Consider the following 20,990-nt stretch of genomic DNA (forward strand, 5'->3'; position numbering starts at 1 on the left):
AAAATCTTAAGCAATCCGAGTTAACTGGCCACACAAGTATTCAAACCCAATTTAAGTAAAAATTACCACAGAAATCTGCAAAAGGGATTTTAAAAAGCAAGAAGGCATATCTTATTTGTCCTGCCCAGTTAAATCCATTCATATATTTAAAAGCTACTTAATGAGTCTGGAACACCAAATTTGTCCGTTGCGAGAAAATAGACTCTGTATAGTTCTTGCATAGCCAGATCATGTCCCTGTAATACTTCAATAACCATCACTAACCAGCACAGGCCCCTGCTGCATTTTTAGAAAAGAAAGCCTCCCCTTTTGCACGCTGCAGGAGAAAGCAGCAATGAGAAAGAACGGGGGAAAAAACTGCAAATGCTGAGGTCTCTAGAAAACTGCTGGCTAAGATCACAGGTACTCCCCAAAGGAAATGCAAATAGAAGGAGCCCTCAGCAACACAGGTTTCACGATCCTGAACTGCAGGTGTTTTGCTGGGCTGTAACCAGCCTGCTCACCACAAATGGGGGCCTTTTTCTTCCCTATCTCTGCTCTGCTGCAAATGACCACAGGGAATGGTCCTTAAGGTCTGCATAACATTAGCAGTTATAAAAGCAAGCCTCAAAACACCAAGAAATCGCTCAGAAGCAGTTGTGGGAGTGTCATTTTCCTACAAAATAAACCATTACAAATCTCTGTCAGCTATTTGCTCAAGTAAAAGAAAACCAAAATCAGAATTTATTTTTTTTTAAATCACAGAACACAATTAAGAGGTAGTGAGAGTTGCAGTATTTTACTACAACTGCTGTAGCGAATAAAAATGGCCAGAACAGCTGCAACACTTTGTGAAAGAAAAATAACCTCTCCTCCCATATAGATCCCTTTTGTTTTGCAGAATTCAAATACAAAAATCAGCTTTTTCAAAATCAATTGCAAAATGACAACATAAAAATGTAGATCCATGCAGAGCTCAGATGCACCCTCAAGTTCTAAAGAGGGTGCATCTCAAAAAGGGACAAAATACACCCAAGGACACTAAACTTCAAAACCAATAATGACATTTTGCTCATTAACAAAAGAGAAAAATCTCTTTTGAAGATGATGACTTAAAAATTTGGCAGTACAAAGCTTTAAATGGGCAAAAACCACAATCTTCATAAAACTGGTATTTTCTACTGAGTTGCTTTGTTCTGCACGGCTCTTTAAAGGTAGAAAAAAAGTAATGGCACAGGTAGAGGAAACACTGGAAGCTGTAACTAACATGTAAAGAGTTACAGCACTAAAGCAGAATTCCGCACACGTCTGACACATAGGTGTTTCTTTGTATAATGCTCAGCATTCAATGCATCCAAATGTTTATTACATCTGTAATAGCAAATTTCTTCCTTGTGTTACGTCTCCTCAGTTACCTAACCAGGTTCTGAGTGCAGTTTCTACTCCTCTTAGTAAACCTGTTCACAAAATACTGATGCCATCAAACCATCTTCTAGATACACAGCTACAGTAAACTTCAGAGTGACAGCCCATAAATGATGCAGATTAAAAGTATATTAAATTTGATTTCATGAAAAACAACAGAGTCCTGGTTTAATCTTTCACATCATTTGTGGAGATGAAAGAAAACCAGGCAGAGTACAAAACATGAAACCAGTGTAAGTACCTGTGTCCTCTTGTTATTGCACTTCTAATGTGGTGTGCAACGCTGAGCAAAATGAGGCCTAAGCAAAATAACAATCTACAATACACAAAATCTTAATCCCAAGCAAATCAATGACAGCTTGGGTATGGCAATGGAATTCTCTCCAAACACTCATTTTAAGTCAGACTAGAAAGGTACGCTGGTCCGAAATTTACCTGAGCATCCAGGGGCACATTGTAAACCTCGGCGTCCAGCAGAACAGTGCAGGCACTGAATGGTAGTGTTTGATTAGCTAGAGTTCTTGCTGCTCGGTAATGAACACGGAGGACTTCTTGCTCATTAGAAACAATAAGCTTTTCCTAATTAAAAAAAAATAATACATCAAATTTATCAACATACAAGCATTTCAGTTCGATTCATAAAAATGCTTTTGCATTTAAACTCATTGAGAATTTCCTGTAGGGGCCTACAGCAAGCTGGAGAGGGATTACTTATCAGGGAGCGTGGCAGTAGGACAAGCAGTAATGGCTTTAAACTAAGAAAGGGTCGATTTAGGTTAGATATTTGGAATAAACTTGTCACTGTTAGGGTGGCAAGACACTGGAACAAGACACCCAGAGAAAGTGTGGATGCCCCATTCCCAGAGGTGTTCAAGGCCAGGCTGGACAGGGCTTTAAGTGACCTGGTCTAATATGAGGTGTTCCTTCCCATAGCAGGGGAATTGGAACTAGATGATCCTTATGGTCTCTTCCAACCCAAACCATTCTATTATTTTAACTGTGTGTCTTCTACCAATACAGCATTTATTGTTGCTTAAATTCTTTTAATTCAGATGCTTTGGTTCTGAGATTGCTAACACTCCTTAGCCTTCAGAACTAGAGTCTACAGCTTTCTTCCCACACTCTGCTGCCCCTAGGAAAAACCTGAGCCACATCTTAGAGCAATTAAGAAGAAAAAGCCGCTGTCTTACTGGCACAAGTATTCAGTTAACAATCGTTCCAACTATTGCTGAATTTGTCATTACCTTTTTTCTCTTTTTTGTATTTACAAGTTTTTTCAATTCAGAAATTTAGCTAAAAGGCAGTGTAGTTCTAAAGCAGGGTTCAACTGAGCAAAGCCTATTCACTGAAAAATGAAAACCCGAGATTGAGAAATGATAGAGAAAAGTACTTCAGTCTTACCCTTTCAATACTGTGCTGTAAACGTAGTTTCATCCTTACAACCTCCTGTTGTTTAAATAGTTCCTTAAGTGGGTCTGACAGCGAGGGAGGAGGTGTAATCTGTGGAAAATGTTTTATAAATAGTATAATGAGTATGTATTTCATGTATGTTTAACACTGCCTGAATGATTTGAGCATCTATTAAAAAAATAAAGGGAGGGGGGGTTCCTAGGGAAAAATAGGAGTTTTGTACATTAATTATATAACTTTAAACCATTTGCAATGAAAAGTTTTAAGGCTTCTTTACCAAAAAGTTAATAAACTTGCCTGCTTGTAATGCCATTTCAAACTGTTAATGCTTTTAACCAGTCACAGCCAACATATCACAGCTATTTTTTAAAAGGTCTATGCATTAGAAGATACAACTTGCTTTCAATTTTCTATAGCACAGCTGTTCATTTTGAAAATAAGGTAAAAACTGCCTAACCAGCCAGTTTCAAACTGCTACACAACACACACTTCACCTCTCTCCTAATGAAAATTGTTTGGCTCCCACAACACTGAGTGAGGTTTGACATCTCTTGCCCCTTTGTGCAAGCCATCGTTATTAAAAGCAAACCCCGCACTGACTGCAATAACCTGCCTCAGCTGTAGTCAATTTCAGCATGTTTAATGTTCAGTCTGAGGTATTTTGCAATCTAGATTTGCCAAGAAACTTTGTATTCATGACACACTACCACACTGTTGTCCCATCTTTTCAGTAAAGTAAGACAAGATGGTCATAATTACACCAAGCTTTGATGTAGCTAATATTACTAAAAGTGAATCGATCTTTCAGAAAACTCAGTGCTTCAGCTAATAGAGAAACACACAGCTTAAGCAACACAAGCAGACTGCCTATAAAGTTATCCAGAAATAGAAATTTCACAGTTGACAACATCTGTATCACCTGAACAATATAAAATTCCATTATCAACTGTTTTTCCTTTGAATTCAAACACCACGTAATTTTGCAAGAGAAAGAAGAATTAACACCACCAGAAATAACTGGAAAGAATTTAATTATATTGGCAGCTCACTTGTATGGACTTCTATTAATAAATGTAAGAGAACTCTGCGCCTGTGAAGCTGCTATTGTACAATAGCTTCTATTGAAAGTAAAAGCATTTTTCAGGTCCCAGAACTCTTCCATTACATTACTGATCAACAACAGATATATTTTCTAACCAATACTCAAAAAGAAAACTAAAGTTTCACTTAATCCAGCAATTAGCAGCTTTTCAGTAGCCCTTCTGTATCACTAAAACCCATGGCACAAAATGTTTCAAGCAGCAGGTGGCAGCCTAAAACTGTAAATCAAAATGCACTGATGTTAAGCTCCTGCTGACTGAGATTTCTTTTGAAGGGCTCCCGATGTTAGTTAACCATGCCTCGATTCTGTTTCAAAACTAAAATTTTGTTTCTTACTTTCAGGAGTTAAGTATGCATTCTAGAAATTCAACCACACTAGAAGAAGCCACCCCGCACTGAGGGCTTCTAAACTGCAATAATAGTGGTCTTCCAGCAAAGGCTGAATCCCAAATACCCCAAAGCTACTCTCTGCAAACACAATTAGCAGTATGAAAAGCAACAGAAGGTTCTTCTGACCTCAGAGATTACTACAGCCTCTGTCTTCGAAAACATTAAACTAAGCACAGGACTGAATTTGCTTACTGTAATTTTCCCAAACAGTATGTTTTTCTGTCGTCTTGGAAAGTTTGGACGAACCTCAGCTACCCAGCTCTGCAAACTCGATCCCAGCAGTCTGACACCACCTACTGGAAATCCCAGACTGGGAACCGACGCTGGATTTGGACAAGAGAAATAACCTTCACAGCCTGAAGGGAAACTGAAATAAAAGGTTTTGAGGGAAACTGAGGAATGAGTCTCACTCATCTTTGAGTCAAAGAGACTGCTAGGAATGAGTCAATTAAGAATGTGTAGGGAAGAGATGAACCTGTACGGTGGAAACACAAGAACAGAGCACGAAACTGGATGCCACAAGCAAAAAGTGGCCTCAGTTTCCTGCACAACCAGAGTAAGTTATCAAACAAGTTTTTTAAGGGGTCCAGGCTCCATATAGAGCATGATGAACAAGTGACTGCTGCCTTCTCGTGTGTTCTCTAATCCTGAACAAATGTCCAAGAAAAATTCAATGGTGCTCAGTCCTTCAACACTCTGATCCACTGCATGAGAAGGCAGCCTCCTGAACAGTTTTGTTCAGTAATAGTTAGGGAGCAAGATGTATCTGCAACATCTCCAGCACATAAAAATAAATTACAAGTTCCCTGCATGTTTTGCATCCTTCAGATCAACAAGAATATTGATGCTTCATGCTGTAAAACCTGTAATTCTCATTTGCGATTGCTACAAGAGCACTAACTCAGATTCACACATATACAGCATTTCCAAGATTATTTTTGTGTGTCCCTCTTGCTATCCAAGTCAACTGGCTTACTATGCTATTTAACATTTAATTAATTTAGGAAGTATCTGATAACATCACTAAAACAAGTTTTACTGCGTTTTTCCAGCAATACCAGAGAGACTGGACAGAATTCCTTTGTTGGAAACACGTCTGGTAGTCAGGGGAAGCTGGAAATCTTGGCATCTCTCCACAGGAGGCAGTACAGACAAAGCTGACAGAACCCCATTGAATACGCTGATGTAGCAATCCAAAGACACCATAGCTAAGTATGATTTAAATTTATTCTTAGGACATTCAGATGTTTCCTTCCATTTTGAATTGACCTCATGTCACTGTCTTATATTTGCACTGGCAGAGGGAAGTCACAATTCATATTAAGTATCACTACTGCAACCTCAGGTGATCTGGGTCATAAATTACAGTATATAAACAAAGCAGAGCAAAATCAAACTTGAAAGCACCATCTCCTGGTTCCCACCTACAGGATGTTTGAAGTTCCTCAGACAAACAACAGCTTATCATTAAAATCTCAATGCAGAGAACAAGCAGTACATTATGTGAACTACTCTGAGTCTCAGAGCTAAATAAATTTTCTTCTTGTAGATGTTCACACAATGATACAGCAATAACTTAAGAACAAATATCTGCCTTCCTACCTATGAGTGAAGCAAAAATCAGGTTAACAGAGAATCATTAAAGAACTACTTAAGGAAAAACATAAAAACAATTAATCATTAAAGAACTACTTAAGGAAAAACATAAAAACAATTCCAACAGAAAGGTCATTTTATTGTTGCACATCACATTATACATCGAGTCACTTACACTCAAATGACTCAAAACTGTGAGGGCAGCTGATGTGCCAGAAGGTGTGCTGCTGCTTTCCAGAGGGAGAGGATGGAGAAACAAACTGGCAGAACCCTCATGAAATTCAGCAAGGAGAAGTGCAGAGTCCTGCACGTACAGAGGAGCAATCTCAGGCACCAGTATGTGCTGGGGAACTGCCCAGCTGAAAAGCAGCACTGGGGTCCTGTTGAACACCAAATTGAACATGAGCCAGCAAAGTCCCCTTGCTGTGAAGAAGGCTAGTGGTGTCCTGGGCTGCAGCAGGGCAAGTACTGCCAGCAGTACCGGTAGGGCCACATTTGGAGTGCTGGGTCCAGTTCTGGGTTCTCCAGCTCAAGGGAGACATGAACATATTAGAGACATTCTTACAAAGGACCACATGATGATGACAAAGGGACTGGAGCATCTCTGTTATGAAGAGAGGCTGAAAGAGATGGAGCTATTCAGCCTGAAGAAGAAACAGCTAAGGGGAATCTCAGCAATACCTGAAGGGAGGGTGCAAAGAGGACGGAGCTACACTCTTACCCGTGCTGCCCAGTGCCAGCACACGAGGCCATGGGCACAGACTGGAGCACAGGAGGTTCCCTCTGAACAGCAGGCAGCACTTCTGTGCTGTGCAGGTGACGGAGCACTGGCACAGGCTGCACAGAGGCTGTGGGGTCTCCTCCTTGGGGATCTTTGTAAACCACCTGGATGTGGACTTGGACTCCCTGCTCTGGGTGACCCTGCTGCAGTGGGACTGGGGAACCCAGAGGGTCCTGCCTGCCTCAGCCATGCTGCGATTCTATGATTAATATTCCTTTGGGATAAGTTACCTAAGAAATTACACTACACAATCATCTAAATTTATTCTCATGAACTAAAGAATCCCTACTACACATAGTCAGAGAGACATGAAGGAGGTATGAGGAAGTACTTAGAAGTTCTTCCTTCTAGTGCCATTTGTGATGGGGAAATGAGCTTATTGCCAGGGTAGAAGGGCCATTGAAAAATATAAACTACACTTCTTCATTTCCCAATAATCTCAAACTAAGCATTGACATTTAATGCCAAACATGTAAGCTGTAGCTTAGAAACTGCATGTAGTTGGCTAGCAGCTGCCATAAAAAAACAAACACATCTCTGCTTCTGGTGATAAAAATACACTACAAAAGCTGAAACAGCAACTGAGAAAGATTTCTAGACCAAGGAAGGCCTGGTATATTGTAGCAAAGTTTAGCATACATCCTAGGTCACTTGCAGATCAAATAAAATAGTAACCTTATGCACATCTTTCCTCCCATAGTTTTCTCACAACTAACTTGCTAATTTCAAAGAAATCCATCAGCTCCTATCAGAGAGAGAAAATGTTGAAGGATATACATACTCCGTCATGCAGACATGGGGCATATATGGTGGAAAAAAATGAGAGGAAAGAGCTTCCACACTAACAATGACTACCTCTGGAATGAAGCAACACAAATTTTAAAATGTATTTTTATATACATTAAATTGCATTTACATTTACAAATTTACAAATTTAATATACATTAAATGTTCACTGCTTAATCAAAAAGGATCTTCAGCTCTCCTGGAAAAAGCTATACTGCATCTCAGGTAGGAAGTTATCTTCAGTGAGTCAACAGAATAGCTGGTCCATTCAGAAGTACAGAGCCCCAAACCAGGTTGCTTACAGAGCTATTTCATATGCACAGACCATTCAGTTTAGCAGGTATTTCTGCTATCAAGGGATTACAATATTCTCCCTACTCCTCCTAAAGTTGGATTTTTCCTTGACACATCCTAAGTAACGTACATACAATCCAATACTATTGAATTCTGACATTATCAAGATACTGTATGTCAGCCAAACAACTGCTTTAGGTAATCAATGATCTCTCACTATTCCAGCTATTAAGTGTATCAACTGAAACCATTCAAACAGGTTCAAGCTCCTTTTACTTCAGTACTAGACAAGATTAACTCTGGGTGTCCAATCAGTTAAAGTATATCAGATGAAAACCACCTTCTATTCCCAGGAGCAAGAACGTGGCTAGCAAAAAGCCCCCAATGCACAATGTATTGGGTCTTCTCCATCCCCTCCACCTAGAACAACAAGCACAACCATGCTGAAGAACAAAGGAAGAGCTACCCTGATTGCACTGACTTCAAACAGAGACTAGCAGTAACCAAACCACTGTTACACTGTTACATGCTTTGAGGTGTAGTGCCACATTAAAAAGTGATATTAACTACACTTCAGCCAATTCTGCACTATACTGCACAGAGGACTCCCAAATTACAGGCCTCTTTCACAGCTGTCATTAGGAATATGCCCAGCAAATCTATAGAGAGCTTAGAACTAAACAAGTGTCCCTGGACTACAGATGGTCTTCAACAGAAAGGACTTCACATGAACTACAATTCAAAACACTTTAAATTGATGGATGACAACAGCTGGGACACAGCATATTATGTTCGCTGCTTTGGTGAGTATTAAGGAGACTGCAACAGCTAGCAGGCACTCTCCTGCTTAAAACACTGGTAATAGACTTAGTATCTTAAAACACTGCACTTCCACCACTCTCCAAATAAAACAGCTTTGAATAATTAGTTTTACCCACACTATTGTTGGTAGAAATTTGGAGAAGCTCTAAACAGCTACTTCAGTTTTAAAAGTGTAGGCATTATAGTAGCAAATACTTCGAAATATTTGTGTGTCTTTTACAGATACTATACACGATGGTTTGTCTTGTAATGACTTTGACACCATTGCTTGTATGTCCATCAAACGCTGCTTTTAAATATGTCATTACCAGTAAATGTTAATTTGACATATTGCAACTTAAGATTTTTAGCTCTGGTAATCAGAAGCAAGTTAGGAAGAAAATGAAAGTGACAAAAACAAACAAAAAAACCCAGTGTCTTTCCTTGAACTGCATATTTAAAGAACACGTTACTTACAGTTGGAATGCATATCTTGCTCAGGGGATTGCCATCCAGTAGATAAGATCCGTTGAAGGTCACATATTCATCATAATATTGAGGTGCCTGAGGAATAACACTGCACAGTAACTTACGCTTCTCTTCTATCTTTTTTCGTATGTGCAAGTATTCAAAATATGGATTTGCTCTCTCAGAACAGTACGGCTGGATCTCTTCAAGTTTCAAAGAATCAACGACAGCTGCCAGTGACTGCTGGGTTTTCTCTTTAGCCTGCAGTAGAGAAGGGTTCGCTTGCACAGGCTGAGGTACACGAGACACCTTTCTTTTACGTGGATGATGTACCTGACCATCATCATCTTCAGTTAATCTAATCCTTCCTTTCATAGATGCTAATAATTCAGACTCCTTTTCTAACGTCTGCATGCAGCCAACAGGATTCTGTTTGCCCTGGTTTGCCAGTACATTTGCTCTATTTCTTGTGATTCTTTGAGGTACTTCTTGCTGTTCCATCTTCTGATCCTCAGCAATTTCTTCTTCTAGTTTAACTATTTGACTGTATTTATGCACCTCTTCTTGTATAATCTCTTGTGAACTATTTTCTGCATTAGATAAAGAGTACTGCAGTGCTTCATCTGTCAACACATTCTCTCCGTCGGCAGTGCAGGGCTTTTTATTAGATGAATCGTTCATAATTCCCTTTGACATTGCTGAACGTAGATCACAGAGATCAGTGTCAGCTTTACTGTTAACAACATGCACAGAAATCAAATTTTCTTGCTGGTCTTTTTCATTCCTGATGTTCGAAGTATCCACTGTGTTACCATCCACTTCAAACTGAGTATTCCTGCAAACAAGTTTATTGAACGCATATGAATTTACATTTAACTGTGAACTGCCATCAGATTCAGGAATATCTTTTTCCAACACCACCACAGCTAAATCATTCACCCTTTCACAGGTCTGTGAAATATCCTTCACAGAGCTCTCAGAATATACAGCATGTGGTGCATCAGCCTTCTGAATGTTGGAAGGGATGAAAACATTTTCCGTCTCTCTGGTGCTACTAGCATCTGTATTGACGGCAGAACTTACAGTTTGAGCTAGATTGTGCTGTACAAGTAAGGAATCTTGATTGCTAATGCCTGGTAAAGAAATGTGTTTAGATCCATCTGGAAGTGGCTGGATGGGTAAGGAACAAGGTGACTGTGAAGGCAAAAACGATGCAGATTCTTGAGAACTGGAATTTCCCTTGATCTCAGCATGCTGAGGCAAATATTCAGCTACTTTTTGCTCTTTTAATGTCCGGTTTTCAGAATTATGCATTGCTACAGAATTATTATTATCTTGCTCCGATACATCATAACCTGAGCTGCTACACTCATTGTTTATTGAATTAAGTTTGTCAAAAGGCACATCCCAAGGTTTGGTTTGCTGAGTCACACTACTTTGACTACATGGTTCTAAATGAATATTGTATTCTTCTGAGGGATTCATCTGAGCAATATTTTTAGCGGTACTTGTACCCACTGTTACCTGCTTGTTGCTAAAAGCTCCAGTTGGAGACGACTGCAAACCAGAAAAACTGCTTTGAATATCTCTTTCAACCATGCTACACGGGAGTTCTGGTTTAGGAGAAGTGCTGGGATAAGTCTGAACTGACATCTGAGCATTCTGGTTATTTTCCTCTGATGTTCGAGGCGGTTTGCTGTGTTCAGAAACAGAAGCAGGCATGCTGCATCTTCGAACCTCTACAACAGGTCTACACTCATTTAAAACCAGTTTGAAGTCTTCAAAAGATGCTGATCTGATGTATGCTGGTGGAAGCCTGTTTGCAAAAGATGGTTTCATCCGATCAGGCAATTCGGCAACACCATCGGTCTCTCTTTCAAGAGGGGCTGGTGATTTGGCAGCTGGCAAAAACGATGATTGTGAAAAAGACATTTGGGAATCAGCGCCTTCTAGCACAAAATCTGAGTCATGTTCCATTGAAGGTCTTGGAGTAGTTACTGTGGTATGGCAGGAATCCTCAGAACTTGCAACTGAAATGATGGACACTGATCTGGAGCTCTTTTCACCTTCTGATTTGGGGGATTTATTTGAATTATCCGAAACCAATAAAGACTTTATAACATTTACATTTCTTGTATCTACCGACTGGGATCTACTACTCGTTGCTTCTTTCTGCTGTTTCTCCTTCACACAAAAATCTGGCAACTCTGAGCTTTTTGAACGAGTAAGTTCTTTGTTTTTTACTTCAGGTAATGACTGCCTTTGTTTTTCTTTTATCTTGCTAAGTTCTAAACAAGTGCGACTTCGTAAACGTTCCTTCTCTTTCTGTTTTATTTTTTCTTTATGTTTTCTATGCCACTGCTCAATTTCCAGATCTTTAAGGCTAAGCATTCTTTCAAAACTAGTTTGCATTAAATCATCATTGACTAACCTTTTTTCTTTAGGTCGAACATCCTTTGGTGCAGGAGATGTTTTAGGCTTAAGTTTCTCATGCTCGAGTTTTAGCTTAAGTAAACTACTTTGATGCTGTTTATGCTTGTCTCTCTCTTTGTATCTGTCTATATCTTTATCTTTCTTATCCTTCTCTCTACCGTCTGGAGTTTTCAAGAAATCATCTTTTTGCTTTTCTTTCAAAGACGTCGGTTTGTCATGCATTGATTTATTGCTGTCTATAATGTTGCACCTTCTTTCTTCTTGCACGTGTTTTGAGTTCACTACTGTTGAACTCTCTTTGTCTCTGGATTTGTCTCTTCTTTCAGGCTCCTTTTCCTTGTCTTTAGTTCTGTTTTTTTCTGACTTAGTATATTCAGGTTCTTTTTCAGACTGTTTGACTTTTCTTTCAATACTGTGTTTTTCCTTGCTGTCAGCCAAATGTCTGTCTTTATCAACCTTTTCTTTGTCATGCTTCTTTTCTGTCTTTTCTTTATTTTTTTCTTTGTCATCAAGTTTCTTAAGAGTACCTGTGCTTTTAATTTTATCGTTTTCCTTATGACATCTTTCAGCTTGCTGGGAACTGGTCTTTTCCTTTACTTTCTCTATATTTTCATTCACTTCTGCTTTCTCTGTCTTACACTCGTGTTTTATTTTTTTCTCTTTTTCCCCGCTTTTTCTTTCTGTCTTTTCAACATCTTTTTCTTTGGCTGAGGTTCGTTTTTCTTTATTTTCCTTTAAATTCTTTTCATGCTTTTCAGCATCTGTTTCTTTTTCTATTAAGTGCATGCTAATCACCTCATCTTTAACACTTAAGCAGAACAATTCCATTTCTTTATCTGCAAGTATAGTTTCTTTTTCTTCTTTCGCATCTTTCATTTTCTCATCCTTAAGAAACTTCTCATTTTCCTTTTTGTTCTTCTCTCTCTCCTCTCTAGCATTTCTCTCCTTGTGGAACTGTCTCTCCTTAGCTAACCTGTCTTCCTTTGCCACAGCTTTATCCAACTTCGATCTTCTGTCTGAAGGAAGAGTTTCATGTTCTATATTTAACAGTGTTTCTTCACTTTCATCACTTTTGAAAAAATTTTCTTTCCAAAATTCTCTGTCAAACTCAATACTTCTTTGGGACTCTTTAATATTGTGTTTATGTTTTTCCTTTTCCCCATCCTGTTCCTTCTTCTCCTTATCTTTTTCTCTTTCTTTGTGCTTTAATTTATGCTTTTTAAGTGCTTTACCTTCCTTGTCAATCTTTCTCAGAGTATACTCTGAGTTCTCAAATGTAGGGCTATTATCTTCATCTTTAACTTTAGAGCTAGATTTTTCACCAAATTCTAACTGAAAATCTTTCTGATGATGCTTGCTTTTTTCTTTATGCTTACAAGATTTGCCACTAGAGCTTTCTACTAGATACTCAGCATCCGCACTGTGATCGCACCGAACCAATTCAGGCTGTAATGCTATTTCAGAGCCTCCCGGTGATAAGCAAGTTTTGGTGTTTTCTTGCTTTAATGCTGTTGCTTGCTTTTCACTTAATCCACAGGGATGCTTAGGAGATTTGCCAGCAGCAATATGAAATAGTTGTAAAGAAGAATCTTCTTTTTGGCTGAAAGACTTCTTAAATGTTTCTTCATCTCTAGCTTTATCTAAAGAATCTAACCCCGAAGTAGTGATATTTGTTACTCTAGCATTTTCTTTTTCTTGTTTTAGTTCCTGATTCTCTTTATTTTTACTTTGATTTTTTACTTTCTTTTTAACTTTGCCTTTTTGCTTGTGTTCATTTGTAACAACACATTCTTTCTTTGCTCTTACATCAGAACTTGAGGTCTCTGAAACAGAACAAGGAGAGACTACTTTTTTGTCCTGGAGTATTTCTTCGTCTGAGCTTTCAGAACTTGAATACAAAACTCTAGATGGCTTTTGTTTCTTGTTTTTAAGTGATTTTGAAAATGTAACTTTTTCTTGTTTCGCAAATAAGCTGTTCTTTTCAACTTCTGTTTCATCCTCTTTCCTTACATCTTTTCTAAGAATATGTCTGTTATCAATCATTTTCTTCATTTCATCTTCATCATCATCTTTAAACTCATATTCATCAAGTGCAGGTGGATGTGGTGCCTTACTGTGAACAATTTGTTTGCTGCCGTTGGCTACAGAATCTTTTTCCACTTCTGAATCAACATTCCCCTCTACACTGGAAGGATTTACAGATGGAGCTTCTTCAGAATCTACATGGAGAAAACCAGAAATTAGCTGCATGTCAATGGAACGTTCTCATTAAGTTCAGGACAAAAGGACAAAACTGGCAAACTTACAGAAAATAACAAATAACAGAATATAATTAGAAATGTGGCCTATTCAAAACAGTGAGCAACACTGCCTTAATCCCTACCACATAACAGATTGCCCTGACAGAAACTATAACCAAAGAAATACAAAGATTTCATAATGTACAGTTCCTACCAATATCCTCAGATATCTTTAAATACACATTTTTAAATCCATTAAGGCATTTTGTATGCAGCAAGATTCTTAGTTTTTATAAATTAGGATTATTAATTTTTCAAAATGATTGCAAAACAATTAAGATTGAAGACGCGAAGTTTTAGGCAACAGAAGTTTACAATTCACAAGTTCCTGGACATTTTATAAAAACACTACCCTTACTTTAATCTTCACTTGTAACCATAAGATGCTTACCACATCAACAAAAGGGCATAAACATCAGTTACACTGCTTTACAACTGAAAGAAGACAAATCCTCAAAACACATTACATATGTTCTTTCTAGAATTAAGCTTTTCAAGAAAAATCAAAACAGAAACCAATGTTCTCACAATTTACAAATGTCACACAGGTACCTAAGCACATGGATTACCATTTACATCCCAATCAAAGTAACACTCTAAATTCAGTAAACCTCATCTTTAATGTGTAGTACCTGCATAACCCCTTTCTCAAGTGTGTCTTTCTGCTGATGACTCATTCCTCAAGGAATTCATCAACTTTTACACTTTCCAACAACTACACCATATTCTCCTTCACATGAACTGTCAAAGTACCTTGTTTCAACAGTAGGTGAACTTTAATTCTTAAAGACCAACAGCTCCTATTGTAAAGAAATTCCCCTATGAATTTTTAAGCACCTGATGTAGACAGTCAGAAGTCTGCTAGGCTTTCATTCACTGCAACTGGTCTCTAGTACGTAAGCGCACGGCATGAAACAAGTATGCTGTACTGACTGTCCTGATTTGCAAGTTCAAAATTGCAAGCTGAACTTGCAATTCAAGCTGAACTTGAATTCAGTTATTCAGTAATTGTACAACTGAACAATGGAAATCTCTAAACTGTTTGTGAAGTTAGATTTTACACAACATATGCAGTGCTATCACCACTTGATCATGACAAAATTAGTACTAAAAAGTCTTTCAGAAATATTTCTGGATATATTGTTCCCTCCAAATAAGGTTCCTCCAACTCAAGTCTCTCCAGCTGAATTTATCATTTTGTTGTTTTTCTTAAAGGAAGAGAAATCACAATATCAATAAAACAGAACTAAGAAGATCCTATTATCTTCCGTATTATCTGTAGCATTCCGAACGCGTTACTTGTTTGTGCTATCAGTTTTTTTTATTCCTGGTTTCTTAGGAAGCTGCAGAGAAAGTTCTGTTCCTCCTGGAAACTAAATCCCAACTAAGAAACACCCTGAACAGACAACCATTGATGAAACAATTACTAAGTAGTAGCAAGTTTCTATTACACATGTGGAAAAATATTCTTCTTAAGATCAATAGTTAGGGCAAGCTTTAGTAAATCCTGTGACAAAATGCCATGACTATCCTTTAAAACAGGATGACTATGCTTTGCTTTTCAAGCTATTCTTTCAATATGCAAAAAAGTCACAACTACATAGGTCAACATGACTACTATGCTTCAAGTATAGAAAAACATTGAATAAAAAGCTTGCTTTTAAAGAAAATGAAGTTTGTCAGGGAAAACTAAAATGACTCTAACAATCATGTGGCATGAGTACCTCCTCACGTAACTTTACTTGAAAAAATATGAATTCCTTCTTCTGTGATAAAGAAAAGTTTGTGCATTGCACTCGAGCAAGTTACTCATGGTCAACAGTCTTCTGTTTCCAAGGAGACAACAGTTCTTTCCATACCCCAAGAGGGGATACCTTTCCCTGACATGGCAGAAATAAAATAGGGGTCAAGAATCCCTGCCTGCACTTAAACAAGATACGATCTGGTCACCTTTACACGTCAGTGATTCCTCCATGAGCAAGAACTTATTTACTGAGCAAGCATTATGAAGTCACCCCCATGTGAAATTCTTGCTCCCAGTTCCTCTACTGAGGATACAAAGTGACTATGGGAATATTTTTCCCAATAAGACCTCTTGAAAACATCTCTGTACTCCAAATAAAATAAATTAATAAGTAAAATTAATACAATAAATAAAACTGATAATATAAATACTGTATTATCTCATATTTTTCTCCAATAAAATCATACTGAGATAGAGTTTATTTGGAGGGTGGAAAGGGATTAATGGAGAGATAAAAAAACACAAATACATTATGGATAATTCAATTCAGTAGAAAGATCTGAAAATTATTTCTAAAAGTAGAAAACAATCTTAAAAATTACACTTGCTATCTGCAGCAAGTCTTCCTAGGTAACACTACGCAAAAGATTAAAACCATCAAATTTCAGATTAATTGATGCACTGAAAGAAGTATGCAGTGAAATGGGTACTGTTACCTGAGCAACTGTCCTCATCATCAGAGATAGGTACCTCCCTTTTCAATAGCATTTCCAGCTCTTCAGTTTCAGCTACATCAACTGGCCTCTCTCCGTGCTTATTGGCCTGAAATGGATTTCCACCATGTCGAAGCAACAACTTCACAATCTGCAGCATTAAATAAAGGAACCTTTAGGTTTTCCAAAAGCATTAATTAACCTGCATAAAAATGGCTCCACGGGTCACAAAAGGTGAATAATGTGAAACTGAACTCCAAACTTCTCTCTGCGAAGTTGGTATCATAAATGAAGACTTCAACAACTAAAACGCAAAGACCAAATATCCATAATCAGCTTGTTAGAAGAGCAAATGGAGAAGAAAGTTGTCCGTAATTAAACGGATACAGTAACATCAGAGAGAAACAACGTGACCCTTTTGATTCTCACTGTTCTGGCGTCACTTCACAGAAATCACCTGGTTTCTCACCTACCAAGCTCTCTGTTCACCTGAACTTAACCCACCTCATCGCTACAAAATGCGTACCACTGAAATCTAATGGGACAAGTTTTCCAAGTAGCAATATTTCAAGTTTCCATGGCATTTCAGAAAAGTTCTGTTAGAATCTATGTGTCATCGGAGGAATAAATTATCCCTTGTCCCCAACTGAATATCAGTGTCTGTCATTAAGAGCAGAATTATTAAAGTTGCAGTGACACTAAGGCTGCTGCATCTTCATCACATATCCAATATCAGTTACTTTTTATTGTTTTCTTTTGGTTTTTTTTTGTTTTTTTTTTTTGTCTACATGATAAAAATGTGAAAATTTAGCAGACAGTAATATGGTTGCAAGACACATCAGCATTTTTTTGACACGTAACGTCACTGAGACAATCAGAGATTCCAAGGCCAGACCATGCTGTACTATCTCTTTTGCAAGCTCTATCTAAAAGGCCCACTTTTGTTTTGATATCCATCAGATACGATCATTAAATCATTAATAAAACTTTCACAAATCTTATTCTTGTATTTCTCTTCTCTAACGTTTCCACAAAACCTTTCCAAACTGGATAGCTTGTTTGAAAGGTACATTTTATCTATACGTAGTTTATACCTTCAATTTTATAAAGCAAAATCACACAGTAATTAAATGAAGGAGACATAAAAAGAGAGAAGACTCATTGTTGCACCTAGTTTACAGAGAACAAATTCAGAAGCATGTAGAATGCCTATGATACTCCCTTTATCTTCTCCTCTAACTCACCATGTGTGAGTACTGAAAAAAATAGTAAGGATATACATAACATCGTTCTGTTTCAAAGTCCACAAACATAAAAATAACTGTTAATTTTTATATGTATATATAAAATATATATAAAATATATATAGTAAAACTATGCATATAACAAACAACATAATAAATACATAGTATTATTATAATGCATAAAATATAGAACTGTTTATAATTTAAATACGTAGTATTATTATAATGCATAAAATACAGAATTGTTTATAATTCACAAATATTATACAGATTAAAATAATATTATGCAAAATATCACATACTATTATCAGATATATAGAAGGATAGATGATTATAAATAAAAGCATGTCTTACAGTCTTGTATGAACTGAAATAAAAAGCATTTCTTTAAACTTGCAGTGTATGGTTTGGAAACATTTTGTTATTGAGAATTCTACATGATATAAATCTCTTAAAGATCACTAAGATATCTATTTAAAAAGTAAAAGTGAAATTTAAAGCGTTTAAGAAAGCAGATACTGGTAGAAAATACCTCACAGTAGAGTTATGATGAAAGCAGGATGGAAAAGCAAACCATAAAAGCTTTAAGATGTCCCCAAGACAGCAGAAACAGTATTACAAAACCCCATGAGACTAGTCAGAATAGTAAGGATTTGTTCTAATGATTCAGCATTTCAAGCCACTTATTTGCTTCCCTTACTCTCACAGCACACTCACATTTCTATGCCCACTACTAGCAGAATCATGAAGTGGTGTATCATCATCCAAACCCTGCGTGTTCACGTCAGCTCCTGCTGCAATCAGGACTTTAGCAACATCATAGTAACCAACATTACAAGCTTCATGCAGTGGGGTCCAACCTACAATAAAGAGTGGTAAATATAAGTTTGAAATTTAGGAATTAGTTTGGTTTTGCTTTCTCCTGTACAGCAGATCTCTATGTCCTTGAAACACTTCAAAATATACTCATAGAGTAGTGTGGGAAAGGATAACACCATCCATCCAGTGAGCACATGCTTTACCAGTCTTACCCCCCACAATGAGCTATAGATTTTTATTTCCACATCAATAATCTTAAATTTAGTTGCTTCCCATTTTCTGCAGTAGAGCCTCAAGCGAAGATGATAAATCTGTATTTTCTACACTCCATACTTCAATCTCCTCTCCTCCACTTGATTCCTCCCATTCCATAGATACCCTAAACTTCCAGGCTGTTCTTCAATAACTTTCCGAAGTCTAATTCTGAAAGGGGACTCAACTTCCACTTTATAACACAGCCAGTGCAAGTCTGGAAGAGTTTATTCACTTCAACTCTACATTTTGTAAGTCATGGTCTCATACCTCTGTTCGGAAACTCATGATTTATCTGGTCCTTCTTTAAGGAAATTTCTTATCTTCATCTCTCACTCAACTTCTGATACTTATTTAAAAATATATTTTCATATATTTTTTATTTTATATTACTTATTTTTATTTTATATTACTTATTTTATATAACATACTTATTTTAAAAATAAACAAAAAAATAAAAATCAAACCAACAACCAACAAAACAAAAAAAATCAACCATCACCACCAAAGAAAACCAAGGCTTCTAACTTCTTCTGTAATAAAACACATCTTCCTGATCTTCAAAATCTTTTTTTTTCCATCATCACTTGGTTCATTCACTTCTAGCACTGCCTGGCTACAACCACTTCTTTCCATTTTCTTGACATTTGTCTTTTTTCCACTCATCCACACCAAAAACATTATTTTGCTCTCAACCTTTCGATCTCTGTCTTCTTCCTAACAGTGACATACTTAATTCTCTCCACAGTTCATACTTTTCAGTGTTTTATTGCTTTGCCTTTCTATCCTATCAAAATATCTAGCACGCCAACCCCAGTCCTGGCTTTCTCTCAACATCTGTTTCCTTTACTCCAGTTCTCACACAGCAATATTATTCTGGCAAATACTGCATGAGCAGGGTACTTCCTCCATTACTAATTCATTTTCTCCTCCTTTCGTTCCACCAACTTCTTAGCTAAAAAACTCTTCATTCTCTGAGCTTTACTACACCCTGAATTCTTACTTTTCTCCACTCATGACTTACTCCTCAAATCTTCCCCTTCTTCTTGACTTCTTCCTTTACACAGGAATTTCAAGCTCAGCCACCTCTTCTTCTCACTTTGGATTACCAAATAGAGATGATTCCACTTGATCTATTTCTATGATTCCTTGATCTATTATATTATCTATTCACATCTATTCCAGTGCTCTGAACAAAATTCCCAATGACTTGCTCCTAATTGATTTCCAGAACAAGCTCTCAAGCGTTCTCATCTTTTCTCCTACATCTAAAATTAGTTATATGTCTGTGCTGGATCTGCCTGGAATGAAGTTATGAAGTTAACTTATAGCAGCCCATATGGTGCTGTGCTTTGCACACACCAGTGGTTTGACTACTGCTGACAGGTGCTTGCAGTATTAAGGCTTTCTCTCTCTCTTTGCCCTTCTCCCCCACATAAACAAACTGGCAGTGGGTAAGAAGCTGGGAGGGGACATAGCCAGGACAGCTGACCCAAGTGGACCAAAGAGACATTCCATATTTATGAAGTAATGGTCAGCAATAAAAACCTCAACAAAAGGAGTAAGAAATTAGGGATATTTGTGGCTATAGCAGTTATCATCCAAAGCAAATACGTTGAGGTCCAGGTTCTCAGGAACTTGTAGGACATCACAAAATAGTGAAAGAATTCCTTTTTCCTTTGCTTGCACATCCAGCTTTTGTTTTTCCTATTAATCTTTTTCCCTATCTTCTTGGATCTTCTTGATTCAAGATGTTTTTTCCTTATCTTTCTCTATTGTTCTTCAAAAAGGGGCAGTGAGGGAGTGGCTGGCTGGGCATCAGGCAGCTGGTCAAAGTTAATCCATAAAATCTCCTTTTGAACTGTTTCTATTCCCCTTGTGATTCTATGGTTCTGCCTTCTTCTGAATATCCTCATCTCTCCTCACAGCTTCTCCAAAGATCCCACTGGATTCTGCTTCTGCTTCCTTTCTCTTCTTCCTCTATAAAGCAGCCCTGGGCAGCCTCATCTTCAAATACAAATTCAGTCACCCCAAGAAATCACTGATCTGTTTCTTATCTACAATAAAAAGTTCAATCCATCTCAATAATATTTTCTCTTGATGTTAGCTAATCATATCACATCATTCTTAACTTTACTGAGACCTGCGACTTTACCTCATCTCATCATTCCCATAGAGAATATAACTCTTCTTAGAACCATTCAGGCTTACAATCTCAGCATCTGTAGCAGGCTGCTCCACAGATTTAGTCAAAATTCTAATTCAGACTTCCATTGTATTTTTGCTTCCATTATGCAATGACTATAAAAACTCTAAACTGGTTATTCTGCCAGCTCTGCCAGTTAACAATACCAGCAAGCACTCTCAGTATTTTCTTTATTCCCTTGGGATGACATGAACTTTGTCACGTTTCCTTCAAGTTTTATCCTCCATATCGGGAGCACAGCCTTTTTG

The 20,990-nt window shown here is 37.5% G+C and overlaps 1 protein-coding gene across 5 annotated transcripts in view; it reads right to left on the reverse strand.

Moving 5' to 3' along the window:
• The window catches only part of ANKRD12 (ankyrin repeat domain 12), a 60,990-nt gene that overhangs the window by 4,012 nt on the left and 35,988 nt on the right, over positions 1-20,990 (reverse strand). For all 5 annotated transcript variants that reach the window (XR_008211154.1, XR_008211153.1, XM_052703718.1 and 2 more), the window contains 5 exons: positions 18,183-18,325; positions 16,225-16,372; positions 9,041-13,683; positions 2,806-2,904; positions 1,840-1,983 (listed from right to left, as the gene is read on the reverse strand). Coding sequence is in view for 3 of the 5 variants with exons in the window: in XM_052703718.1 (XP_052559678.1) it covers positions 1,840-1,983; positions 2,806-2,904; positions 9,041-13,683; positions 16,225-16,372; positions 18,183-18,325 (5,177 nt within the window). In the remaining 2 variants the exon portion in view is untranslated. The remainder of the gene's footprint in view (positions 1-1,839; positions 1,984-2,805; positions 2,905-9,040; positions 13,684-16,224; positions 16,373-18,182; positions 18,326-20,990) is intronic.

Source organism: Tympanuchus pallidicinctus, unplaced genomic scaffold, assembly GCF_026119805.1.
Source record: "Tympanuchus pallidicinctus isolate F22 unplaced genomic scaffold, pur_lepc_1.0 scaffold5, whole genome shotgun sequence".
In the NCBI taxonomy this organism is placed as follows: domain Eukaryota; kingdom Metazoa; phylum Chordata; class Aves; order Galliformes; family Phasianidae; genus Tympanuchus; species Tympanuchus pallidicinctus.